The sequence below is a fragment of the Perna viridis genome, chromosome 14, assembly GCF_037379345.1.
Source record: "Perna viridis isolate PV_CMFRI_1.1 ecotype Kerala chromosome 14, ASM3737934v1, whole genome shotgun sequence".
NCBI classification, from domain to species: Eukaryota; Metazoa; Mollusca; class Bivalvia; order Mytilida; family Mytilidae; genus Perna; species Perna viridis.
In genome coordinates, this window is record NC_142458.1 from 10475004 (window position 1) to 10502077 (window position 27074).

The window sequence follows — 27074 nt, forward strand, 5'->3', positions numbered from 1 at the left end:
GCTTTTTAAATGGGTTTTTGTTTAAGAAACCGTACTTTTAATGGAAGAGGTTTTGTGAACATTTGATGTCTTTGATATGAGGACCGAGTATCTTTAAGTTTACATACAAAAATGACATCATGGACGGTTAGATTGACGATTATAATTCTCAGTTTTACAGGCTAGTTTATTCGTTTGAAAATACGTTTGAATAATGTATCAATTGCGTCTTTAATTTGTTTTTTTTGTATACTCAAATATTATAAAGTGATAAATTGTTTGTCTCATTAATGTTTTCTTCCAAGGTTACTTTTGTATTTCATTGAATAAAAGATTTTCTTTTTTTGTATTTTCTACACGAACTTTCGTTCTTTGTTTGTGCTTTTTTAAATGATATTACACGGTAGTTGAAATATGGGTACAAAGTATTAATGTATATTAACATGTTTTTGTTATCATATATACATTGTAGAAGATAACAAAAAGGGGGGGTTCAGGTATTTGCCTGTAAGAAAACCTCTATTTTGCAACAACAAAAAACATGAACTCAATTTTCGTACAAAAATGATATTTTACAAACCATTTATAAATAAAACAATTAACAACGTTTCAGAAAAGTTCTCCGTGTAGATTTTTTAAAGCTTGAATTATCTTAGCGTTGAAAAAAATATTAGTCAAATTTTGAATAATGCTTTATTATGAAGTGCATTAACCCCGCCGCTTATTTAGCGACTGCCCCTAGTCAAGAATTTTTGGCCTCTGTTTTTATTGTTTCATTTCATTTTTCAGTTTACATTTATGTAGCTGGACTATATATGGACTACTATTTCGCTTTACCTGTCTAAACCAGACACGTTATTAAAATCTATTATATTAAACTATATGTATTTGTCTAAAATGAAGCAATTTTATAGCCCAAAACGGTCAAAGTTTTGGCTTTGTTTGCTAGTATTCTTTATGACAAGTAGGTAAGTTGTCAATTTTTTTTATTTCAGTGGTGGAGTCATTCATTGATTTTTTTGACTGTGACAACTGGAGCAGTTGGAGCACATGTCCGGTAACCTGCGGAGGCTCGACATATACACGAACGAGAAGATGTTGTATAATTGAAGCGTTTTCTATTTGTATTGGGCGCAGTGATTTCACAGATACCGGACATTGCAATACGCAATGTTGCCCAGGTAACCTTTTATCAGCCTCAATATAGACTGGTAAAAAACTTGCTTATTTACTATTTCGTATTAAGGTTATACGCTGGTGTATTTATTTTGTTCTAAATCTCCCATTATTTTTATTCAAAACCAATTTAAATATTACAGACATTATTTTGAACTCATCTCCGAGAAATCAACGTGCATCAACGTGCATTTTCGTCATCCATTTTATTAACATTAGTCTAAAACACAAGAATGGCATGTCTTTAAAACCTCGCATATGGCCTAAACCTTCCAAAATGGACACCGGTATATTTTGCTTTGTGTGACAGTCCTGTTCATTATATGCCATTACGAGACAAATCGAGTAATTCAAAAGAATATTATTTCAGTTTTCTAAAAATTAACATGTTGTCAAGTTACTCGTATATTTTTTTTATATTTTATTTGTTTTTGCAAGTCAGGACTTAACATAAGAACCATACAGCATCACCTAACCAGGAATTTATATAATTTAGTAAATTTGTGTAAGAATGGAAATCGAAACAAATTGATCTGTAAAATATAAACACGCGATGCAAAAGGAAGCGGTCGTCGATTTAATGGAGCGGATTAACGGATCAATGACTGACCGGAATCTGATCGGTGATCGATGAACGATCGCGATTATAATTGCAGAGATCGGTTCAGGTACTCTACTTGATAGATTAATCACTGATTCGTACATTTACCTGACACGGATTTTTTTTTTCAAATCAAATATCATGTACAGTAAATTTTAAATTATCGAAATAAAAAGTGCTGACGTACACTCCCATACTCCTACACCACATTTATTTCGTAATGTATGTGATATGGAAGATGTATTTTACTTCTTGTCACATACCATTTGGTTATGGGTCATGAAAAATAAAATCTAAATGGGGGTCCATCTAAATTCAAATTTTGAGACGTTGTCTTGTCTTTTAAAAATATATTCTTCTATTGATCGTAACTCGTAGCTCATTGACCCCTTTCCCATCTTATAGGTGTGCGTATAAGGCCAAGAACATACACTACACTAATACTACAACTATCTGCGCAGAGTGTGGACCATACATATCTATGCTTAAAATGGTTATGCATTTCTCTGTAAAGACCTATTCCTTTGAGACCTGGGTTGCTGAAAGTGACTTTCAGCCTTTTCTTAAGACAGGATTTTAGGTCAAAGGATGATAAAAATTTTAAACCAAACAACTCTTTTTTGAACACGAATAATCACAATGGTCACAAATTTTAAAGCATCTAGTTTGTACAGATCATTTGCATTACAATAGGTCGCCTAGACACAGTCATACTGTAAAATGAAATTTCTGAATTCTATCAATTAGTTCAAGTTCATTTGAATTTTTGCACAAATTTCTGCTTATCGGGCAGAATAGAACCATAGGAAAACCCTAAGCTTGGTAGATTTATTATTTTTGGTCTTGTCTTGTTGCCCTGTAACGTATATTTTCCATCCTTTTCATTTGTTGCATTATTGGTATTGTCCTTTGCAACATTATACCTGCTCATCATGTCTCAATAAACTGTGAAATGTTTTGTCGCAACAAGGAAATTGTGTGAGGTTCTTGAGTCACATATGAAAGATTTCAGTACTGTTCTTTCGAGTTACTAATAGTAGGCAACGTTATTTTTATTAAAGGTAAAAATTAAACGAAACAAAGAGTTGTAAATATTTCTGTTACAATTATTCTATTATCGTAAGCAAAATATACGAAACATTTAGGGAAGGATCAAAATACTCATGTGGAATAGGCGGCCTATTTTATGACGTGATCCACGTCGACCTCTAATTTCTGAGTATTTGAAACAAACCAAAAATGTTTGACATATCTGCAACAACAAGGAATGATGTTTTATTTTTTTAAATTTGTCTTAAATTCCATTTCAGTTATATGAAATTGACCTCAAATTCTATAAACAATTTATTGACTTTTACCATCATTTTGTCAGAGAAGTGACAACGAATTTCAATAGAGCTTAAAATAAGCGTATCATTTTTGCAAAAGGTTTAGTAGAAAAAATGACACGTTTAAAAGAAAATGTAAAATTTAAGATTCGGACTGGTAATTTTGATCAAATTTTGCATAAACTGCTTCATATCAATTGGTTCAGTAAATATACAATGTAATATTTTCTTTGGTTGATTATCTTGAGAGCGATTAATATCAAAGTAAGTAATTGTAAAATGTTTAGTTGGTTGCATTTGATTTCCTAATTTAACTGTTAGCAAACAAGCATTACAAACATCAAGCAACTGAACATTCGTAGACATTCGAAAAGAAAATTTAGTGAATGTTGAAAATACATGTATGCAATGCAAATACGATTCTTAATTTCAGTGCATGGCGGCTGGGGAGATTGGGAAGAGTGGTACGCATGCACAGTGACTTGCGGAACAGGAAGTCAATATAGATTTAGATATTGTAACAATCCATTGGTTTATTGCAATGGGAATGACTGCCCCAGTTGTTCTGGTTCATACTGTGGATATAACCCTAAAAAATCAACTGAAACTCGGTCATGTAACGAATTAGATTGTAATGGTAAGTATTATGTCCAGGCATAGGACAATTCTAAATTGCTCGTTGTTAAAAATGATGTTTCGAGAGGAGTGTTATTTCATGCTAAACACAAACGAAAATAATGTATTTGCTGATGTAGGTTTCTACACGAATTCAATGTACTCAGAAATGTCGAAAATGGACTGTCGATGATGCAGTACGTGTAAGCGAAAAAGGGAAAAAAAATGCATTCTTCAGTCTATATGATATAGAAATGGGAAATGGGGAAATTGAAATGGTATTAGGATTTTTCATGCGTGAGAATTGGGAAATCGATATAAATAAGAAATGGGTTATTTCAAAATGATATTCTGTTTATCAAACAAGTAGTAGTTTAATGTTTAAAATATAGAATTTAAGCATTTGAATATTTAAACGTACAATGGGGATTCTATCGGAACGTTATCTGGTAAAAGGGGATTTATTTCGTTTGGCATTTGGTATAAATAGGAAGTTCATAAAACCGTAAAGTATGTTGTGAGATATAATGTTCATGTCTTCATTTATTCAAATGAAATGTGACTTTAGTACACTACAGACAAAGAGCTCTGGCCAGTCGTATTTTTCCTGTTTCGTTACGCGGGTGTGTTAAGGAGGAATGTCATAAATTGTCGTATTTTCAACAACGAAAACAAGCTACTTTTAATCTCGTCTTAATACGTGAAATTTCTTCAATGTTTATATCTTAAATACACTAGTGTGTAAAATAAAACTTCCCAAACACAGAAAGATGAACAAAATGTCACAATGTTCAATACCAAGAGGCTCCCATGCGCCTGAATCGCTCACCTTCTTGAATTTTGCCTTTCAAAAAGGCAATATATTAAACAAAAAGTTGTCCAACAATTTTGACTAAAGAAGTCTTTGGTATAACTATCACAAGATCTTTTCAACAACTGAAAGTTTCTTTTAATCTATCATAGATTTCAAGATATTGACTATTAAAAAAATCATTTCCCCTTTCAAGGGCAATAACTCTTACAAGAAGTCTGAAGACTTTTGTAGTCCTAATAATATGGATCATTTCAGCTATTGAAAGAATTTGGATAAACCTAACGGTTTAGGAGATATATGTGAAAAACTACGTTCTATTTTTAATAATGGCGGCAATGTTTTTCGACGAATCAGAAATCCCCACATCAGTTCTATGCAGGATACCCCAAGGAACATTCATACCAAGTTTCGTTTAAATTGGTCAAGTAGTGTCAGAGGAGAAGATTTTGGAAAGAAATAACATTAAAAATAGCAAAAATCGTTGAAAAAGGGCAATATCTCCAACATGGCTTAACAGATTAAAACCAAAATTTGACCAAAGATAGATCTCATCATGCTGAACACTTCTACCGTATGTCAGAATTCAGCTAAACCTAACTGTTTAGGAGATATGAGCGTAAAGCTATTGTCTGGCCTCTATGTTCTACTTTTAGTAACGGCGGCCATGTTTTTTTTTTGACGAATCAAAAATTCTCACATCAGTTCTATGCAGGATACCCATGGAATATTCATACCAAGTTTGGTTCTAATTAGTCAAGTGGTTTTAGAGGAGAAGAGTTTTGTATAATTGTTAACGACGACGACGACGACGACGGACGTCAAGTGATGGCAATAGCTCATATGGCGTTTGAACAGGTGAGCTAAAAATGAGTCACGTGATCGGATTATCAAGCCGTAGTCCTAAATGTCAAAAGTGCGGTGTGAAGATGACAAAACTATACATTCACATTTTAATGGTAGGTCAAGGAATATGTATATTTTTCAAAAAGTGCTGCGGGAAGTCTGCAAAATCTACATGCAAGTTAAAAATTGCTCGTAACTTGCTTGAAATGAGATGTTTTTGCGTTTCCTTGTATTTCAACGAATACTTAAACAAAACGCTACCGATAGATAACTTCCCGCAGCAGTTTTCATATAAAATGAAAAAATGCTCTTTAAAATGAAGGATAAATCAACTTAATCGACATAGCGCATGCCACTGCACTTTTGCATTTTCTAAACTATAAAATTTTCCACATAGCGGCGACATTAAAACAAGCGCACTGGTGCCCTCAGATACGTTGACATGTGACGGATACGTGTGAAGAACCGATTTAGTTACGATAACAGACTACGAGTTTCTTTTTTATTTTTTTGAAAAATAAAAACATTTTTCATTGAATATTATAGTTATCTATAATATGATTTGCAGAAAAGTTAGTAACTTGTGTTAAAGATGTCATCTTTTTTTTTTGCTGAATAAAGCATGGTTAGCCCCCCTTTTTACAAGTACATATAGTATATGTTATCTTAGAAAATGTTTCATTAAAAATTTGTTATACGTGTCATTCTCCGAAATCTGCATAAATGAATACAGAAAGTTTTTTAAGATAACTTAGTATGTAACGGCTTTGTATTTGATGTAAATGTGATATGTTTAAGACATTGCATAAGTGTACATGTACAATTTGAACTCTCTGAAGCATTTGCTTTATAAGGATCATGAGTAATTCAAGTTAATGAACAATTTGCCAACAAAGAAGGGACAACATTGTATGGAGTTTTTGCTCCATATAAAAAAATGTTAATTCAAAATGCAATTTGATAGTGAATTTGACATGCATACTGCCCACCACACACACACAAATTCACTTCACCATAGTACCCAATGAAGTATCATCATTCAAGGAATACATGTAAATAACAGTTAATCTAAGGGGAAGGGGCATGATTAGCTTTATTATCTACATGAATATTTGTTTAAAGATGCTAGTGGTAAGAGTTTGTAAATGTACATGTATATTCATGCAATAATTCAATGATTTTCTCTTATATAATATGGCTATGAACATACTTCAAGGTCTGTTTTATAGTTCATAATTAACATAAATATGATTAACAGCAAGTATTATGCTTCTTCACATTTTTTGAGTTTGCAACTTTTGTTCAGATTAAGGATGCAAAAGGAAAGGTATGGTCTAATTTTATGATTGAACACATTTTGAACATGTACTGTAAACAAAATTCCCTGCGAAATATTTATGAAATGAATAATGTTTTTTAACATTTTATTTTCAAAATGATTATGTATACACAAAAATGTTAAGTATTAGCACAATTATAGAGAGTTATGTTAATCATATTGATCACAGTACCTGTCCCATAGGATATGATTCCATTAACACCTCCATCCAGTCATTGGAATGCAGTTAAAACACAATTTAGCACAATACTTTTTTTTCCAATGCACTTTCCATTGAACACATAACTACTTGTATTTCACTAATACATCCAATTTCAATGTACATGTATAATGTACACATGAATTTTAGCAAGTAAATGCTTCCTTCTGTTAACCTTGTAAACAGTTCTTGAATCAAAATTGAATCCAATTGCAGGGAATATTTGTTCACAAATAAAAAGTCAAGTTTCTTGTTACTCTCAGTTGAAAACTGTTGAAGTTCGGTAATATTCTATACTCGAGATTCCATACTGTCACCAAAGTGATAGAAACATCAACCATAAGTAAGGTTACGTTGCTGTCCATGGTTTTGAAGCTTGGAGTTGGGAAATATCTCTGTTAAGACAGTAAAGTTCAAATTGGCATATATTTCATGCAATCAAATTACTGGTCAGTCATTTAAAAGGTCACGTACGGCCACATGGGTTGAAATGGATAAAGATAAAATTACACATATTACAAGAATTTGACATGTTATTGAAAATTAGATCTATTGAAAGGAAAACATTTAAACAATGATTTGCATTCCTTGTTAGATAGTGTTTGTTTAAAATAAGTACTTTACAATTTTGATAAAAAAAAACTTTAAAAGAAGATTATATAAACAGACATTTACTAGTATCAATTTACATATTTGCGATCGGGTTGTAATATATTTATCATTTCAATACACATTTCGGCAGATGAAGATTTTTGAAACTCTGATGATAGTTGTTCGATGTATGTTACTAGGTCAGTGATGAATGAACCCCGGCCAAGCCGGTCCCACAGAAAGTTACAACCGTCTTATACACAAACAAAGAGAATTTAAGATACAACTTACCCAAACTTGGTGTTGTTTTACTAGTAACATAGTATGACTTCAGAATTCGTCGGTGATTGAAGTGTAAAGTCTCGGTATATGCCAACATGACGTCTTATTTGTTTACTACAACTGCTCTGACTTTTCAAGCTTCTCTGTGACGTCAAAATCGATACAAAAAATGCTCTCAGTTTTGTTATGTTGTGTTTCTTTATAAAGGTGAGAGTCTATAAAAGAACTAAGGACTACATTTAATACTAAAAATATTCTTATATGTTATTTGCAAAGATTTTGGTAACTTCCGCTATAAATTCTCCCAACTTAAAACGCCACGTATTGTGTGCGTGATCAGACGTCAACCAGACGTACAAGAAAACTCCTTAACATACCCGAGTACATACTTTTGATAACATTTCCCTAACTTTTACTTTCTTACTTCCTTTTCTTCAAATGCCAACTTAATTGTATTTTCAGTGTGCGGAAACCGAGTCATTGGGTATGGTACAACATCTTCTCTCATATCCTCAATCGGATCAAATTCAGGTACAAATATTTTACATTAAAGTTGTTAACTCCATACTCCATCTTTTGTTCTATTTTTTTCATTGTATTATATCAATGAAATATGTCGCTGCTTGGGTATCTCTGTTTCTTAATATTTTAAAATGTCATTATTACTTGTCGGAAGGCGGACTCCTTGTTTCCATGTGACTTTACGTTAACAGCAACCAGGGAAAATAAAATGATAGGTAAATCATACATATTAAATGGACCATATATATATATAGAGAGAGAGAGAGATAGAGAGAGAGAGAGAGAGAGGCCTGAAAAAATTCCAACGATGTTAAAACTGTCAAAATTACGATGCAAATTTTTGGTCGTTCCCTCCGCGGGACTCGAACTCGTACCGCTGTGACATCTATGGCAACACCGCCTGCACAAAGTCCAGCTCCCTAGACCACTCGGCCAGCTAGGCTATATATACATATAGCTTTTGCTGGCCGGGTCATTCCTCCTCGCAGGATTAATCTAGGGCTGTAACTTAGTACACGATGTAGGGTAGTTCGGAACAGTTCATTTAGATGTTATTATGTATGATAGAGGATCAAATTAATGATGCATGTCACAACAAATCAATATTATACAAACGTCTCAGAATGTGACGACTCTCTTCACTACACTGCTCCATCGGCTCAAATTGATACAGGGAAGATATGTAAACGTATAGAAAGACCTGAAAAATTTCCTCCGCGGGACTCGAACGCGTACCACTGTGACATCTGTGGCAACACCGCCTGCACTAAGTCCAGCGCCCTAGACTGTGGCGGCCTACATTTTCTATTAATTCATAGAGTAAGGGGAGATAATTGGCGGGAAATGTTCTATTGAAATGTTCAGGGAATTTAAGTTTTTTCATATTGCAACAAAATGAGTTCGGTGACCCCAAATTTTCGTATTGAAATATGGAAGAATGTCAGTAAAGAGTCCTTTAAATAAAGATATAAGAAATTCTATCTACAATCCATAAAAAATTTAGTAAAATATTGGATTTAATAAAGGTAAATTATCTCAAAATCAAGTTCTATTACCTATAATTTTTACATTAAAATTCTAAAGATTGTTCATTCAGGGTCATCATCGAGAAAAAACTAGGACAATTTATTTACTAGAAATAATAAGTATGGTCTACTTTAAGCAGTAAAGATATTTTAAAAAATATAGTCTTCCAACTAAAATAAGAAAAATCCAAACGCGATTTCTGATAAATTCTGTTATTTTTGGGTGTATTTTTTGTTGTTTGTTTTAGCTAGTTCTTAATCAAAACAAGATTTTGGAAAGTAGTATGCATTTTGTTAGGTACTTTCTTACTCACTTAATGAATTTATAATCATTATATTTTTCAGGTTATGGTATTCTAGCAGAGAGTGGATTTTATGAAGCGACATGTTGTGGTATCATATCGTCTTGGGAATTCTATGTTTCCAGGTCCGGAGAACTTCATCTGATGGTATGGAGAAAGTCCGGAACTACCTATACATTGGTTGGAAAAAATATTTATACTGTGGCTAGTGAGTATATTAGAGTTTACAAATAAACAGAAAAATCACCAATGAACAATTCTGACTTGCTGTACGATGCTTAATTAATTCTAAACTTTAGATGAACAAGCACTATGGATATGTATGATTCCTTTCAAAGCTCCCTTTTTTCATCGAAAAACTGTTGTTTCTGTGTATTCAACTCGGTTATGCCAGTTTTGAATTAAAAACATCACAATAAAGCACGTTACTCAAAATATGATAAACTCAAGTACTATAGTTCAACAGAAAAAGAGGAATAAAGTCACTGAAAAATACAGAAAAAAACAATGGTAATTGTATATGGACTTTGCTACCTATAGCATTATTTACGGAACAGTGGTCTTGGATATTTTGTAACCTTGTAGGCAATCTAGTTGGTCGTACAATAACATACTCAGTAGCAGAACGGGACAGACTTACAATCATGAATAACGACATGTTGGGATGGTAAGATAAATTATTTTTGTAGGTGGAAAGTACAATTTAAAAAAATGACGTAACACAAAACATATATAATGTAACACCAAGTATATAAGTAGTCGGTATTTTTTATGAACGTATTTTTTCGACTTAGTGCAACAAATGTACATTTCATTTTCGCTGAATCCCAATTTCTGCTGTCTTCAACGGTACTTGATATACTTGTTTTTAACCCGAAGCAATTAAAGGTAAAAACCATAGTTTACATTGTTTATTTTGCGTTCCTGAGATTATGCGAAAAAATGAAATAAGCAGAAAAATTCAGTCATACAGTACTTTAGACCCTTTATGTCTAAAGAAGCTCTATCGGGTTATTTTTGACTTGAATTGGACTTTTATATCTTATCTTTATAGATGGACTGTGAATCTTCGCTTGGGGTATTTTGCATGATTAAGTAGATTGAAACTGCTATAATTGGAAACAAAGTAAATGTCCAAAACAAACTTGCATATGAAAATAATTACTTATTCTTTTGTTAGCCGACAATTTAGATCATTATAGAATGCAGTGTTGTCATTGATACAAGAGTCACGGTATCATAGTCGACAGAACAGTTTGTTTTAAAAACTACTCATATATATATGTATATGTTACATTCAGGTATACGCCGTCATCGGAGATCATTCCTTATTCTGGATCGATTCCAGATAACTTTCGGAAGACGTCAATGGCCGTCACAGAAGAAGGCAACACATTTGATTGGTCAACTGTAACAAAAACCCATGACGTCGCATATGCAATAAGAGCTAACACTGGGGATAGTTAGTATGGTTATTGTTTGATACATTCTTGTTCGTCAGGCAACTCAAGATATGTACATCATTATGATTGAAAATATCTAAAGTATCAATTTGTAAGTAGTCAAAAAATATCAAAGTCTCAGATGGTTCAGGATAAATTCAATAACTTTCTAGATGTATTGAATATGTTTTAGGCAAAACAGACCAAATTGAGAAATATGATGTGCAACTCATTGTCTGATTTTTACCCTGAATATTAGTTAACTCTTTAAGAACCAATTATTTTGAAATTCAGGCACCACCATGGTGCAGATAAAAATCCAACCACTGAATAAATATTTTTTTATTTATTTCATGCTAACTATGTACGTAACTATAGTCCTATTTGTATATGAATCAATTATCATTTTAAAAACTTTCATAATTCATCAAATTATTTGCTTAATTGGATTTGTAATGCATATATAAAATTAGGTAGATTACAACGGAAGCCTTGACGTGCCATTTGATAAATGAAAAATAATAATTTGCATCTTGTTAGTTCGTATCTCGTGCGCACAAGATGCAATTATTTTTTTTATTCATTAAATGACATGTCAGGGCTTCTGTTTATGACATCTTTCAACCATACAGATAAATTTCTATTATAACGGTTTGGTTATGTATTTTCAAGACTAAAAATAGAAAAGATTTAATAACTAAAATATTATTTTAAAAAAGTGCCGAAGATCGCTTAGATTTAACGAGAGTGCGGAACGAGTTAAATCCACAAGCATTCTTGGCACGAGATATAATATTTTGTTATTCATGATAACCAATTGATTACCCTATTATCATACAGATTTCCACCATGAGTTATCGGTATTTTCAACATGAATTATGAATTCTGTAACTGGCGGATTGATATCAAAGTTGTGACGCTTTGGCAGGAGAAGTCTAAAAGTGAAATTACAAGATTTACTTTACTGTGTTAAATATTGATATTTATTACACTGGTAACATTCGATAAAACACTGCCATCTATATGATAAAGTTAGTTTCTTTCCTTGTATATGTGAATAATGAAATGTTATGAAATATTGTAGAAGTAATGAGATCTTTAGTAAAACTAATCTTTGAGCCATTTTCCTTATGATACTGGAATGAAACAGTACTTTTTTGCTTTTGTCTTTTTCTTTGTCAATAAGTATTTAAAGATTCAGCATTGCTGAATTGCATTTCACTGCTTCGAGTATCATCGGGTGTTTCTAGAAAAGCAGAGGACACTTACCCTACCGGTGCACCTGATCCATGCTCCCAGTTTTTAGTGGAGTCCGAGTTGCTCATTTACTTTTGCCACTTTGTATGTATGATTTTAGTTACTTTATGTTTTTGTTGTGTGTGTCTGTTGTCCGTGTCTGGTCTTTGTCCCTGAATTACATTCTTTTGATTACCGCTATAGCCTTGGTTCCCTTGATTACTCTTCCAATACACCAAATTATTTTTCTTTTTATGAGCCATAGATATGAAAGTCATTATATTACAGATGAAACGCCATTTTTCACCAACTTGAACAGAGAGGTTGTTATTTATGATGACCAACCTATTGGTTCTAACATCTATAGATTGGAATATTATAACGGCGATACCAGAGACACTATTACACTCACCTACACCTCAACCACGACTTCTCTATCATTCAATACTGTAACAAGTATGTTGATAAATCATTACAGTAGGATGAGGCTACAATTACGTATTTTTACGAAAAATCCTATTTCTTTTTTTTTATTTTTAAGTAAACATGGCAACATTTTGATAAGGTAATTCAGTTTTTTTCTCAATTTTATGCAACTTTTCTTTCCAAACATAGATTACTTAGATTAACATAAAATACATTTAATCGTAAGTAAATAAAAGTTACAGGAATACTATGTCTGCATTCTCCTCTATGTAACGTGTTTTGTAACGTACAGTAGATATAATTAAAATGGTCATTGTAGAATCTTGAACATAATTGATGTAGGATATTTCTCAAAGCTGCAGAAAATTTAATTGCATTTTCGTCTAAAATAACACAAATTCTGAATTTACGCTATTGAAATTCCAAAATTAAAAAGTCAAAACTTCTACATATAAACACCGAAATCATGCAGTCTCTTAGGGCATTTAGAGATTGATATTGCTGTCAATACTTAATCCACAGAACAAATATATCTTGCAAGCAGTCTAGCTATAGGAGTTTACAACATAATATTCTATATGGAGGATTCTTGTGGGAATATTGCGACATCAGCAAGTCTTACCGTCACAGTTATGAATACAGTAGGTCTAACAATAAAAGCCGTCATATTTTTTGTATCTGGCATTATATGGATTTTAATAATCGAATTGAAATAATTGTTTAATTGAATCCTGCTTAAACCAAACTGTGAAACATTCTAAAACCTGTATTAAACAGACGAAGTCCCTTTCTATCAGATAAAGTATAGTTTGAGCCTCGGGAAACCGAATAACTGTCTCAACCGAGACTATTTTTTAGGCGGCAGACTCAAGGTAAGGGACACAACTCAACAAATCTTTGGAACATTTGTATTCCATACCTTAAATCAATCTCATGTAAGCATCAAAATAACTTGAATTGATTTCATTCTGTTTCAAATGAAAGCTTTATATATTTTGGTGAAATTGAATGTGAGACAAACATATCACTGATTTTAAGAGTTATGTCCCTTATCCTAGGTTTACCTTCCTTTAAATGTAAAAGAAGTGTTGTTGTGAATAATGATATGTGTCTTCTTTTTTGTCTACATTAACAATCGAATGTGTTTTATTCGTGTTAAACAAACGGATAGTGCTGTGATGTGAATTGAAAAAATAAAGAAAGATCCAGCAAATAAATGAAACCAATATAAGATAAATAAAAAAAAATGTTCTACTTCTAACAAATAGGCTTCTGGAGCAGGGTTATGTTGCTACAAGATTGAAGTCATCACTACGAAAGTTTTATGGCAGTCATCATGAACTTGTGGATCGTTACGGTGTATCCATCTGCGCCATGAAAACTGATTTGTTCAACGTGTCATAGTTTCTCTTTCCTCTTTCGTCTACCCCAGACTTGACTTGTTATGAGCAATTCGGCGGGTGTTTCTATAAAAGCAGAGGACGCTTACCCGACCAGTGCACCTGGTCCATGCTCCCTGTTTTCAGTCCGAGTTGCTCATTTGCTTTTGTTACTTTGTATGTCTGATTTTATTTACTCTATGTTCTGTGTTGTGTATGTCTGTTTTCCATGTCTGGTCTTTGTCCTTGGATTACATGTACATTGTTTTGATTAACGCTGTAACCTTGGTTCCCTTGATTACTCTTACAAACAAATATGCCACGAGCTTTAATGATCTAATGATAAATTCTCATTTTATTTTTCAACAAGGTTTTATAACAATATTATAGTAACAGACTACTAAAATGTAAGAAAAAAGTAATATATTCTTTTCTTCCAACAGTTGAGTTTCATTTAGATCGCGGACATCGGGGAAGATGAATGACAAGCATTGCAAAAATAAATAAAACATTTTTGTTACATTTAAATAATTCTTACGAAAATACAGCGTATAAAAACGACTTTATAAACTTAATTTGCGCATGTCTCCTGTATATTTCTACTTTAGAAATTTGTCCTTGACATTTTGAAAGTTATACAGGTCGTAATATTATCATGATAGTCATAATGATCGTTGTTGTGGCAAGAAATTTAAATTTTATGCTTCTATTACAACACATTAGCCCCCTCGGATAACTAACCTTCCCAGTTCCATTACTCTCCATGAAGATGTTGTTGAAGGTAGTCTATTGTATGAGATTGATGTCATCGACAGGCAGACAGATACAATCACGTGCTCTTTGTCAGCAGAAACGCCATTTAGTGACAACTTCCGCGTGGAACTTGTTGATGGAACCACGGGTGAGATTTCCTTAACAGTCTTTCTAACAATGAAATGAATAGTAAAGTAATATATCGTTGTAATTCTATAGTTTACGATTGTGTTGACTTGTTGGCGTGATAACCTCTAAAATGGACAACATGAGTTTGTACACAGTATTTGGAAGCAATTGTACTAACTGTTGATATAAAAAAAAAACAAATTGTGATTAAACAAGAAAAGAGATTATATATTTAGAACTTACGGAGAAAAATGTTTGACAAATTTTGCATGAAAAGCCACTTTCATGCATCACTTTCTACCTCATTGTTCTTTTAAACCAATTTACATTTTAGATAAAATCAAATGAGTTCTATTTTTTTAAACATTTTTAGAATACGGAATTTATCTGAAATCCAGTCCAACATTTGATTTTACCAGTACCAAGAAGTACACTCTTACGATATCTTGTGAAGATGGTAAAAATTCTGCTGTCACTGGGGACTACTTTGTCCACATTCAAAAGAACCACCCACCACGATTTGTCAATCTTCCAGGTAATTGCCTATTTTGAAGGCTTCCACCTTCACGATGTTATCATGATATATTACTGGTCACTTATTTGTTTCCATTTTTAAGAATCACCTGTTACTTTCTAATATCAAACGTTTCGTCTACATATATATAACTTTTAAAGCGTTTGTAGTTTTATGATTTCATTGTTATATACAACATTAAATTTATTTTTAATTTTTTGTAGCTTCCATCGATCTTAATGCAAGCAGCACTTTAATTGGTGACCTTGTTTACAGCGCTGCTATGACAGACGACGAAAGCGACACCCTAACCTTTACCATGACAACAGACCCTAACAACGCACCATTTCAGTTACTGGACTGTACGATTTTAGCGCTTATCTTTGTTTTTGTTCTTGTTTTTTTTTTGTTCACACAGTAACTTGTCGCAATTAGTGACAATGTGGTTAACAGTATTCCAAGACATGCTTCACGTCATAGTGTTTTGTATGATAATGACAAATTAAATTTAATTCCAATTTGTATGTCTATTCTGTTTTGAATTAACCAGGTGATGTATTCAACACGAAAAACTTGCCTTTGCTTTATTTATCAGAGTATACTGTTCTTGGTTCAGTACGTATTGTTTTAAACAAAATCATGGTAGGTTTAAAAAAAACTTTAAATTCTATGTAACCGCTATAATAAAGTTAATTTTTAGTGATTAAGATTTGAAACAGTAGAGAGGGGGAGATACGTATTAAGTAGCTGTCTTTGTAAGAATCATGCAAAATCTGAAAAAAGTGATATACCCCAAAAAAGGCTACATATTTTTATTTTTATTATGAAGTTGTTCTATTGGTCTATACTATGAAATGTGTAATTATTCATTCAAATCTGCCTGCTCTTAGGAGATAATCCACATTGAAAATCCAGTAGATTCTATTGTATTTGAGCGCGATTTACAGAGTTATCTCCCTTAATTTTGAAATCTACAGTGCATTCTGTATAATGTTTATCTCCTAAGAGCACGGGTTATATGAAAAACCACATGTTAATTTCGGTTTACTATGACATTTCAAACAAAATATCAAAAATAAAAATATGTAGGCTTTTTACCCATGAATCACATTTTGCATGATCCATAGCTGGAGTGTTACTTAAAAATATTTGTCACAATTTTATTTAGATGGAGACGTTGTTACAACTGCAGATTTATCAACTATATTCACACCTGCGTATAACCTAGAAATTTCAGTAGATGATGGCCGAACAACTGTAGGGCCCCGAACGCTGTCTGTTCATATCATCAGTAAGTACAAATCTAAGTAAAATCAAAATCAAAATGGAACCAAAGATATGATTTCCATATCCAGGACGCTAACCCTACAGAGTTAGGCGTGATTTTAGTTACTTTATGTTCTTTGTTGTGTGTGTCTGTTTTCCATGTCTGGTTTTTGTCCCTGGATTACATTCTTTTGATTACCGCTATAACCTTGGTTCCCTTGATTACTCTTCCATCACACTAATGGTATTTTCATACTAAGTGGAGTTTTGATTGGGCATTTCCAAAAAATGGGGGTGTAGTTTGAGCTTCGAAATATCTGTGGAAAAAAAGCCATCGGGCAAAATGTTCATGTTAAATCACGAATTGTAGAATGCGAAATGTTGACTCATTTTTTTCGTCTTTAAGGTTGACTTAAATTCAAATTTTTACAAACCCTACAACTTGTATCAGATGAGGAAGCATATGTATTACCTGAAAAAGTCACTACCTTCAGAATGCAAAATAAAAGATGGTAACACAGCCAAAATGTGCCACATATGATAATCATATGATGCTCGATTCATATAATAGTCATATGGTTCTTATATGTTAGTGTTTATGTGGAACATATGACTCTCGTTTGTTCGTGGAAAACATCTGATTATCATGAGATAATCATATAATAGTTGAAACATATGATTGACATATAACGCATATTTCATATGTTTACCATATGTTGCAAACCATGTGATTTTCATGTGTAGCACATGTGGCTGTGAAGGCCGTTTAATGGTAGCATTTGCTGGTGACATCACGTGACAACCATGATGTTTAACCATGGCAACCTAACCGATGTTGCTTACTACCTCGTATTTCATTGGACAAATGTGATAGCAACCTTGAAATTTAATGCTCCTTTGGGTGAATCGGTGTCCGTTATATTTCAATCACGTTATATATTGAACTTTATATATACTGAATAATTGGAAATATTTTATGTTGAACCAATAGATAATTGAAATACGAAGCAAAGCACAGTGACCATATTTGGATATTAACAAAGCGAGAATATGCGTCGGCTATCTTTTTTTTTTAAATATAATACTTGTTTTTTTCCATCCACTCATATTCTTTTTTTTATTTTGTTTAGTTATTCCAGACAATGTCAACATTTTTATAAGTGAAAATGACCGAACCATAGTCAAAATGTTTTTTTTTTTTAATTGTTTAAAGTGATTCCGATCCGTTGTTTGTAAATTAACTGGGAAAGTCTGGAACTGTTGAATAAATGTTTGCTACAAAATTTTACAGCAACAAAATAAAACATGTGAAATGAACTTACATAGATGGTTTGAATATAGATAAAATTACAGGTGATTTTTATTAATGACTTTGAATGGACAAATGAGCAACCTAAACTCCACGAAAATGGGAGATTGGACCAGGTGCACCGGTCAGGTAAGCGTCCCCTGTTTGTAAAAAATACATTATAATCATATAATAATTATGTGATAACCATATGATAATTGAAACATATGTTAGACATATGATGCTAATTTCATATGATCATCGCATGCTGCAAACCATATGATTTTTATGTGTGGCACATTTGTCTGTGTAGGCCGCTACAGGTAGCATTTTCTGATGAACCATTCACAGTACTGATTCATTTTTTTTCTTTTTCCATCCACTCTCATATTTGTTCCGTTATTCCAGACAGTGTGAACATTTCCTATGAAGGGAAAATGATAGAACCATAATCATATTTGAATCCTATTGGGATGTTTACTGCTTACGAAATGAAACTTTTTTTATTTATAGATATGAATGATAGACCAATCATCGCTAACCTACCATTGACTCAACCATTCAGAATTGAAGAAAATGAGGAGGTTGGAAAGACCCTTTATCATGTGTTAGTTCGAGATTTGGATACAACGGACACTCATCTGATTCAAGGAATATATTCCCCCGAATCAGGGTCAACTTATTTCAGCTTAAGTGCAGGTAAATGGTTTCAGTTGAAACGAGTATTTATTACATTGGAATAGCCTATGGTAAACATCAATTTTGCTGAGTGAACTGACATCTATTGAATTCAAACAATTTGATTAGGCACCTTCATTTGTGCAGTTAAACAGCTTATGGTACAAGATAGGAGCTTCTTAATGACAGGGAAGACTTGATTGTTGTAAGCCTCACAGGAAAAAGGCTCCTCATAGTTCTGGGGATGGAAGTTGAATGACCCTGAATTTAATAACGAATAATTATAGATACATCATGTTTGTATACCTTTTGTTTTCTTCATACTGAAACTTTTATGGAACTATATTCAAGTACAACATGTAACTTTATATACTATATGGGTTCTACCTTTAAGTAACGCATACATGGTAAACGCATGGCCAACTCCCTTCGAACGTTTAGTTTTACCAAAAATATTTCTGCACTTTTTTTTTATCAAAATGCAACGTTCACAAAAGGTTTTGTGTTTGTGTTTGTTTTTTATTTGATAATTATAGATTTTATGGAAGTATCTTACAGTTCACATGTCTTCAATAGTAAAAAAGTATATTAATCTGAAAGAGTAATCAAGGGAACAAGGTTTTAGCGGTAATCAAAAGAATCCATGGACAAAGACCAGACATGGAAAACAGACACACACAAAAGGGAACATAAAGCAACCAAAATCATACACCCAAAGTAACAAAAGCAAACGAGTAAACTCGGGCTCCACTAAAAGCTGGGAGCATGGACCAAATACACCGGAAGGGTAAGTGTCCTCTGCTTTTCTAAAAACATCCACCGAGTTGCTCATAAAAACGCAATAATGTTGTAATTGACTATAAATTTGCAACAGGATGGTCACCCCTTGTAAATTTTCCCCTATGAAATTATTACATGTAACATAATACATGGATAAAAAGCATTTTGTTATTTGAACATTGATTTAACCAGTACATAATTTTTCTTTTTTCTTCATTCACACTCCAGTAGTTACGAAACGGTATTTTTTTCCATTTGAAGAACAAATTTTCATACAGCAGTTTAAATGCATCAGTAAAAGTATCTATTTTAACGATCACTTAATTTAAGCTTCATGTTACAAATTCGATAGATGAGTCCACTTAGCAAAACTGGTATTTACATTTCCAGTTTAGCAAAGGTCAGAGATTACGTTCAACTCGTTTTAAATTACTTTGATAAATAAAGAAAATTTAGCTTATTTCAAAATTTTGACTTGTTTTTCCTTTGTCATTTTTTTTCTTTTTTTGAGTCGCATTTGAGTCGAATGTTATGGTTTTGAAATTTTGTGAATTATAAATATTTATAAGACCACGGGTCTAGGTAAAATGCAAAAATTTAGGAATACACAAATCTTCATTTTCTTTAGATGGGTACCTTAACATTGCTTCAAGTCTTGATTTTGAGGCAATGCCAGCCACGACCTTTGAGGTGGTTATTGAGGCAACAGACAGTAAGGACACTGCTACCTCAACAGTTACACTCATTATTACAGATGAAAATGAACCTCCTGTGTTCCACCAGGCCGGTTATTCAGTCGAGGCCTTTGAGGGAAATGTACGTCTGAACGCAATAAAAAGTATACATGTGGTTAAGGCAATACATTTTGTGTTTGAAACATTCGTGTTTAAAAGAGTCGAAATATTTGTTTTAGAGGAAAAAACACGTAATGATGATGAGCATGGTACAAAGTTCAAAGTTTACGTCACAAGCATGACTTTCATGACATGCTACTTGCTCATTAATTGTATCACAGATAGTTCTATCAAAGTATATTTTTTTATTTATAGCAAAACGACCCATTCCCATCAGCAGATCTGGTCATAAATGACCCTGATTCTGGAGAATCATTCATCTATTGGTTAGATTGTGGTAATGACACGTGGCGTTTTACAATGGCGGCAAATACAGGGTCGATAACATATGCATACAACTATGACGTAGACAAATTGCTTACTACGCGCTATGACTGTGTAGTTAGAGCAAAAGATACGGGTTTTAATACATGCACAGCAAGCTTAGTGATAACTATTAAAGACGCTAATGACAACCATCCTTATTTCAACCAAACACAATACGCATTTTACGTTTCACCATATGAATCAATTGGAACAGAAATAGGAAACGTCACTGCGTATGACGTAGACATTTCTGCGTTTGGAACTTTGACCTATAACCTTGATATGTCAGCTTACACAGAATTGTATATCCAGATAAATGATGATGGAACTCTGTATGTGAATAAACTCCTCAGTAGCAGATTCCAAAGTGGTAACGTCATGGACCTCACACTCACGGCAATAGATTACGGTGGTCTTTCCACTTCAGTGCAGATTTTAATAATATTTCCAGAAGTAAGTACATGTCATATCTTGAATAAAAATATGACTGTTTCAAGACCACAAATAAAGTACTAAGTTATCTGGCGTCTAAGCTATTCATAGGGACTCAATAATAATCAGCTTTGTTTATTTATTTTTAGCTACGTCCATTTTAAAATTATTAAGGAGTGCATAGGTGCTAAATGCAAGTTACTAAGAATATATTATGAAATATTAAAATAACTTCAAGTTTGTTCCGTCTTTCAATCTCAAATTACCTTAGCCCTTAAATCATTTTAAAGTTGTGCTAGTAAGATAGATTTGGATAGACCACGATGATTTGAAAATCAGCTTCTAAAAATATTGGTGTATTATCACAAGACAGTGATGATGATCCAGCAGTTTGATTCTGATAAAATATAACAATTTGTCTATCATGCAATCGAATAATTTCGTATTGTGTACAACTTGTGCTGCTGAAAAAAAATCTTGTCTTAAGCCTGATAAGACGAAGGACTAGTTGTCTCGTTGAACACGTGACAATGTAAAAATGTTTTCGCATTGCAAGATTATTTAAATTTTGTGGCTTAAATTGTGTCAATTTCTTAACGACGGTCGTTTCTGGCAATCTGAATGAAATGGATTTTCACTATATATACTGCATTTTGTATCGAAATATTGCATATCTATCCAGTCTTAAACGGTATTTCTACACTATATTTTTTTAACTATCGAATGTGCCAGAATGTGTAGACGTATGAGGTTATGTTTCTTTGTTTTATATTTACGTAGACAGCTCATGTTTGGCATTTTTAGCTCGCCTGGCTAAAGGCCATGTGAGCTATTGCCATCACTTGGCGTCCGTCGTCGTCGTTAACAATTATATAAACTCTTCTCCTCTGAAACTACTTGACTAATTAGAACCAAACTTTGTATGAGTGTTTCTTAGGGTACCTTGCATAGACCTAACGTGGAGATTTTTGATTCGTCAAAAAAGATGGCCGCCATTACTAAAAATAGAACATAGTGGTCAGACAGTAGTTTTTCGCACATATCTCCTAAACCGTTAAGTTTAGCTGAATTCTGATCGAATAAAAGTGTTCAGCATGATGAGATCTATTCCTGGGTTTTAATCTGTTAAGCCATGTTGGAGTTATTGCCCTTTTTCAATAATGTGGGGATTTTTTATTCCTCGAAATACGTTGCCGCCGTCACAAAAAATAGAACATAGGGGTCAGACAGTTGTTTACCACTTATATCTCTAAAACCGTTAGGTTTATCCAAATTCATTCAGTAGCTGAAATGATCCATATTATTAGGACTACAAAAGTCTTCAGACTCCTTGTAAGAGTTATTGCCCTTGAAAGGGGAAAATGACTTTTCTTTTAATAGTATTCAGCCAATATCTTGAAAGCTATGATAAATTAAAAGAAATTTTCAATTGTGCAAAAGATCTTGTGATAAGCCCTACCAAAGACTTCTTGTCAAAATTGTTGGACAACTTCTTGTTTAATTTATTGCCTTTGAAAGGCAAAGTTCAAGTAGGTGAGCGATTCAAAAATATAAAAAAAGATATTAAAAAAAATACCCTGAAAGATATTGGTATTCTACACATATCCTTAGCCGGCAGCATTTCAGTATGAATTTTAAACATAATTTACTTATGACTGAGACAACATATGACCAACCTATCATTAATATTACGTTTTAGGAAAATACCACAACGTCATCAACAACACCAGCCCTTGTCTCCTTCACGTCTAGTTCTGAAAACACTCTCTGGTTTACGGCCCTTGCTATACTGCTTGCCATGACAGCAATCGGAACTTTGTATTTTAGCGCAAAGTATTGCATGACTATCAACTTCTTCCAGACGACAAGGTTAGTTGTTATTCAATATGTTGGGCGCTTACAGTGAGTTATATAATTGACTTCAGGGGAAAAAGTTGGTCATGAGACTTGAATTGATGCATCTTTATATGTATTTAACACATCTTTATATGTATTTAACACACAAGCACATGTAAAATTTGTGAAAAAAGTGTTAAATGACTTCTTTATTAAACAAGAAAACGTGAAAACAACATCTTAGAACAAATCTACTTACAGCTAACAAAAACCAGATTTTAAGTCATATATATTTCTTCTTTTCAATGTGTTATGCAGTGCAAACTAGCATGAGTTTTCTTGAAAAAAAAAAACTAACAAACTCCTTAAATTTAAATGAAATGGGATAGTTTATGCCACGGTCCAGCATGAAATATTAAATTTTCAATCAAATCCGACTACTTGTTTCAAATTGGTTGTAGCTTGCACTGCACAATATAATTAGGCTTTAGCATATTTGAATTCCTGAATAAAATTGTGTTCTGGTAAAGCTGTATATTTGTTTTAAAGTTTGTTGTTTACACTTGTTTTTTTGCAGAATATAGTTTTAGAAGCATGTTTTATTTAGGAAGGAAACATGTAAATATGTAAATTACTATATAAAGAAGCATTTACCAAAGTGTCAGGAATATAATAATTGCATTATTTTTATTATGACTAAAATCATCTTGACAAGTAATGTCTTTGATTTTCGGAACCTTAAAACCCCCAGTTACATGCCAGTTAACTTCCTAAGATTTGTAAATGTTTTAATCAAAGATAGACCAGCTCTATTCCCTAAAGTTGAATATGTTACTCCCTGGGATATGCTTTATGGTTGATACAAAACTCATTCATTTAAACATTTCTTGTAATAACCAAATACAATGTAATCTCATGGGTTAACATTTCATTGATAGACTCGTGTGAATTTTACATGTTTAAATCTATGCAGTTATTATATATTGATCAACATTTTTAACTTGTGTAAAAACACTTCTATTCCCATTCTTATTAATTATTTGCATAATGCAATATGATAAATATGAAAATTTATCAATTAATGTCACTTTTTACAGTGTGAACAAGAAACTAACCAATAGTAATAAATCTGATAGCACAGGTAATCTTATTGCTATACTAGAATTTACATAAAAAAGCAAAAAAAAACAAATAAACGCCCGAAGTACTAAATTAAAACGGGAAATACAAAAATTTAATTACACAGAGACGAGTAACTAAAGCCATACCACCCCCCCCCCCCCCAAAAAAAAAAACAAAAAAACAAAAAACAAAAAAATGTGAACCCACGGTGGGCTCAATCAACACTTGCTTCTTGCAAGACATCGGTAGCCTGATGGTCATGTCCTGTAAAGATGCAGCAAATATATGACTAATAAAGTTAATTGGTCATTCTAGGACCATTTTGTTATGAAGACAAAATAAACGTTCAGGAAGAACAAGAAAGAGATATCTCTGACATCCCTGGTTATCTGAGATTTCTGTCTTGCATTTTTATCATTTTAACCATTGGTGAGATAAAACACGTAACACTTGTCACGTCGCAATAAAATATTTGGCACATAACATGATTTACAATGCTGATTGCCATTGAAAAAAAAATGCATGAACTGACGCCATGGGGTAAGATTTCGATATGCCCTTACTCAATATAGACTAGATAATTTGATACTTGGTTGTCAGAGATTTCCCTGTCTTTAGTACGTACATGTTCAAGGTTGCATCCACTTTATATGTACTGGATGACATTTGAATTTTAGCGTACAAGTGTTGTATAAGTTTTCTTCAACTTATTTTCGGAACCCTTAATTTGAAGTTATAACTTTAGTACGATATAGGATAGATTCCCCTACGACGAGCGTCTTCTTTCTTTTAGCCATCCGGCATCCTTGTCCTTGGAACTCAATTGTATTTGTAGTTAAGTTGTACCCCAGCTAATAATCACGCAGTATGTGATTCGTGGTTGTCATATACCCCTGTTCATTAGCGATATAAATAATAAAGAATGTACTGTAGAATTCAAAATAAAGGGAGATATCTCTGTAAATGGTACTAAAATACATTAGAAACCATTGGATTTTTCAATGTAAACTATCTCCTAAGAGCAGACAGATTGGAATGAATGATTATAGATTTTATCGTATAGACCTATAAAGCAACTTAATAACAAAAATAAAAATGTGTAGCCTTTTTGGAGTATATCACATGATACAAAATATGCATGATTCTTAGCTGGAGTACTACTTAAATAAAGTTCTGTTTTAGAGCGCAGTTCATCTAAAAAACTTAAAAGTATAGATATGAATAAGCCAAACGACTATCACAATCCTACAAGACCACAACCCTACAGTAAAATAATAAATGTACCAAAACAAGAAAGGCCATCGGATGTTGTGTCAACTGTCACCAATAGTTCTGTTATGTCAAGTCATAGTAAACATCTGTACAAAGATAAAGACGAAAGGTCTTCAACCGGTCAAAGTTTATTGTAAGTATATCTTATCAAATTCAAATAGAAGCATTCGGACTTTTACATTTGTAAGCTCAATTTTAAATTTGAAGTAGGCAGTTGCGAAAAATGTCGAATTTATACTTGAAATAAGTGGTCCCGATAATGTACCATAAAATCGAAGACCTATTTAATGAATATGTTTTCCTGGCTTGCGCTACTTTTACTAGATGCACAGTACCTCAGGAAAATGTACAGATCTCGGGGACAATATAATTGACTTTTGTAAATGTAGCCATTTAATATGTATGTACTACCAATTATCATGATTACTTGCTGTGTTTTTAGACCTTGTGTGCACAAGTAAGCAAAGACAAGTTTTATAGAGGCGTATCGGAGAGACTCTATATTAGAATACTATCATTTTGGTGAAAAATATCAAAGAAATACATGATAAAACAAGATTACGTGTATAAAGAAAAATGATAAATAATTGTTCAGTTAATTAAACCGTATTTAGGCAACCCCAAATATCTTTCACCCAATAGTAATCTTTTGGTTGAGCTTACATTTTCTGGTTAAACTACTTGGATAACGAAATTAGCTGTAAGAAAGTAATCAAGGGAACCAAAATTATAGTGGAAATCAAACGAATGTCATCTAGGGACAAAACCAGACATGGAAACACACACAAATACAACAAAGTACATAAAGTAACTAAAATAATGCATACAAAGTAACAAAAGTAAATGAGCTACACGGACTCCACTAAAAACTGGGAGCGTGGACCAGGTGCACCGGTAAGGGTTAACATATACAATGACAAAATTGATTAAAAAGTATTATTTGATGTTATGTACTTACAAATGATAATTGATAAGAAACATTTATGAATATTATGTGTCAGTAATTAATTTCTTTTTTTCTTTTCTGTTTCAGGTCTAGTGTCGATTTTTGAAATGTTGCTTGTACGTCTCATAAGAGATTACCATGGTATTGTGTAGCTAGTAGACACATGTTTTAGACTTTCTAATCGTTGATTCCAGAACTTATGCGCATTGATGAAAAATGAACAATGTATTAATGAATTATGTGATGGTGGATATTGTCTTTACTCAAACTTATTAATGGAGTTCTTTAATAGTACTAATACAAGAAGCCGTAAAAAATAATAGCAGTAGTAAGACCTTTACTGCCACCGCACTCTCCAAAGTGATGGTGGAAAACAATAAATCTGTCCTATCCACTTTTGGTAGAAGAGTAATCAATGGAACCAAGGTTATAGCGGTAATCAAAAGAATGTAATCAAGGGACAAAGACCAGACATGGAAAACAGACACACACAACAAAGAACATAAAGTAACTAAAATCATACATACAAAGTAACAAAAGTAAATGAGAAACTCGGACTCCATTAAAAACTGGGAGCATGGACCAGGTGCACCAGTAGGATAAGCGTCCTCTCTTTCTAGAAACACCCGCCGAGTTGCTCATGGAAAACAATAAATCTGTGCTATTCTTTTTTTGGTATCTCAACCAAAAACTTCGGTTGTGATATATCGTCTATGTTCTGGACATAAACTCCATAAGAATCCATACAAACAACGCGACATAGCCAGATCTTCATATGTACCATCAAACTTCTTTCAGA

General features: G+C 32.8%; 1 protein-coding gene across 1 annotated transcript; it reads left to right on the forward strand.

The window, feature by feature from the left end:
- On the forward strand, positions 1-26595 carry LOC148598177 (protocadherin-15-like). The gene is made up of 20 exons (XM_088559920.1): positions 1-160; positions 975-1160; positions 3518-3721; positions 8230-8298; positions 9660-9824; positions 10202-10283; positions 10918-11078; positions 12583-12750; positions 13243-13361; positions 14823-15000; positions 15355-15516; positions 15720-15857; positions 16664-16786; positions 18563-18748; positions 20136-20323; positions 20557-21120; positions 22799-22968; positions 24033-24076; positions 25240-25462; positions 26363-26595. Exons 1-20 carry the CDS (start codon positions 112-114, stop codon positions 26379-26381), a joined length of 3198 nt encoding a protein of 1065 aa, XP_088416046.1. The 5' UTR covers positions 1-111; the 3' UTR covers positions 26382-26595.
- Positions 26596-27074: the final 479 nt, after the last annotated feature.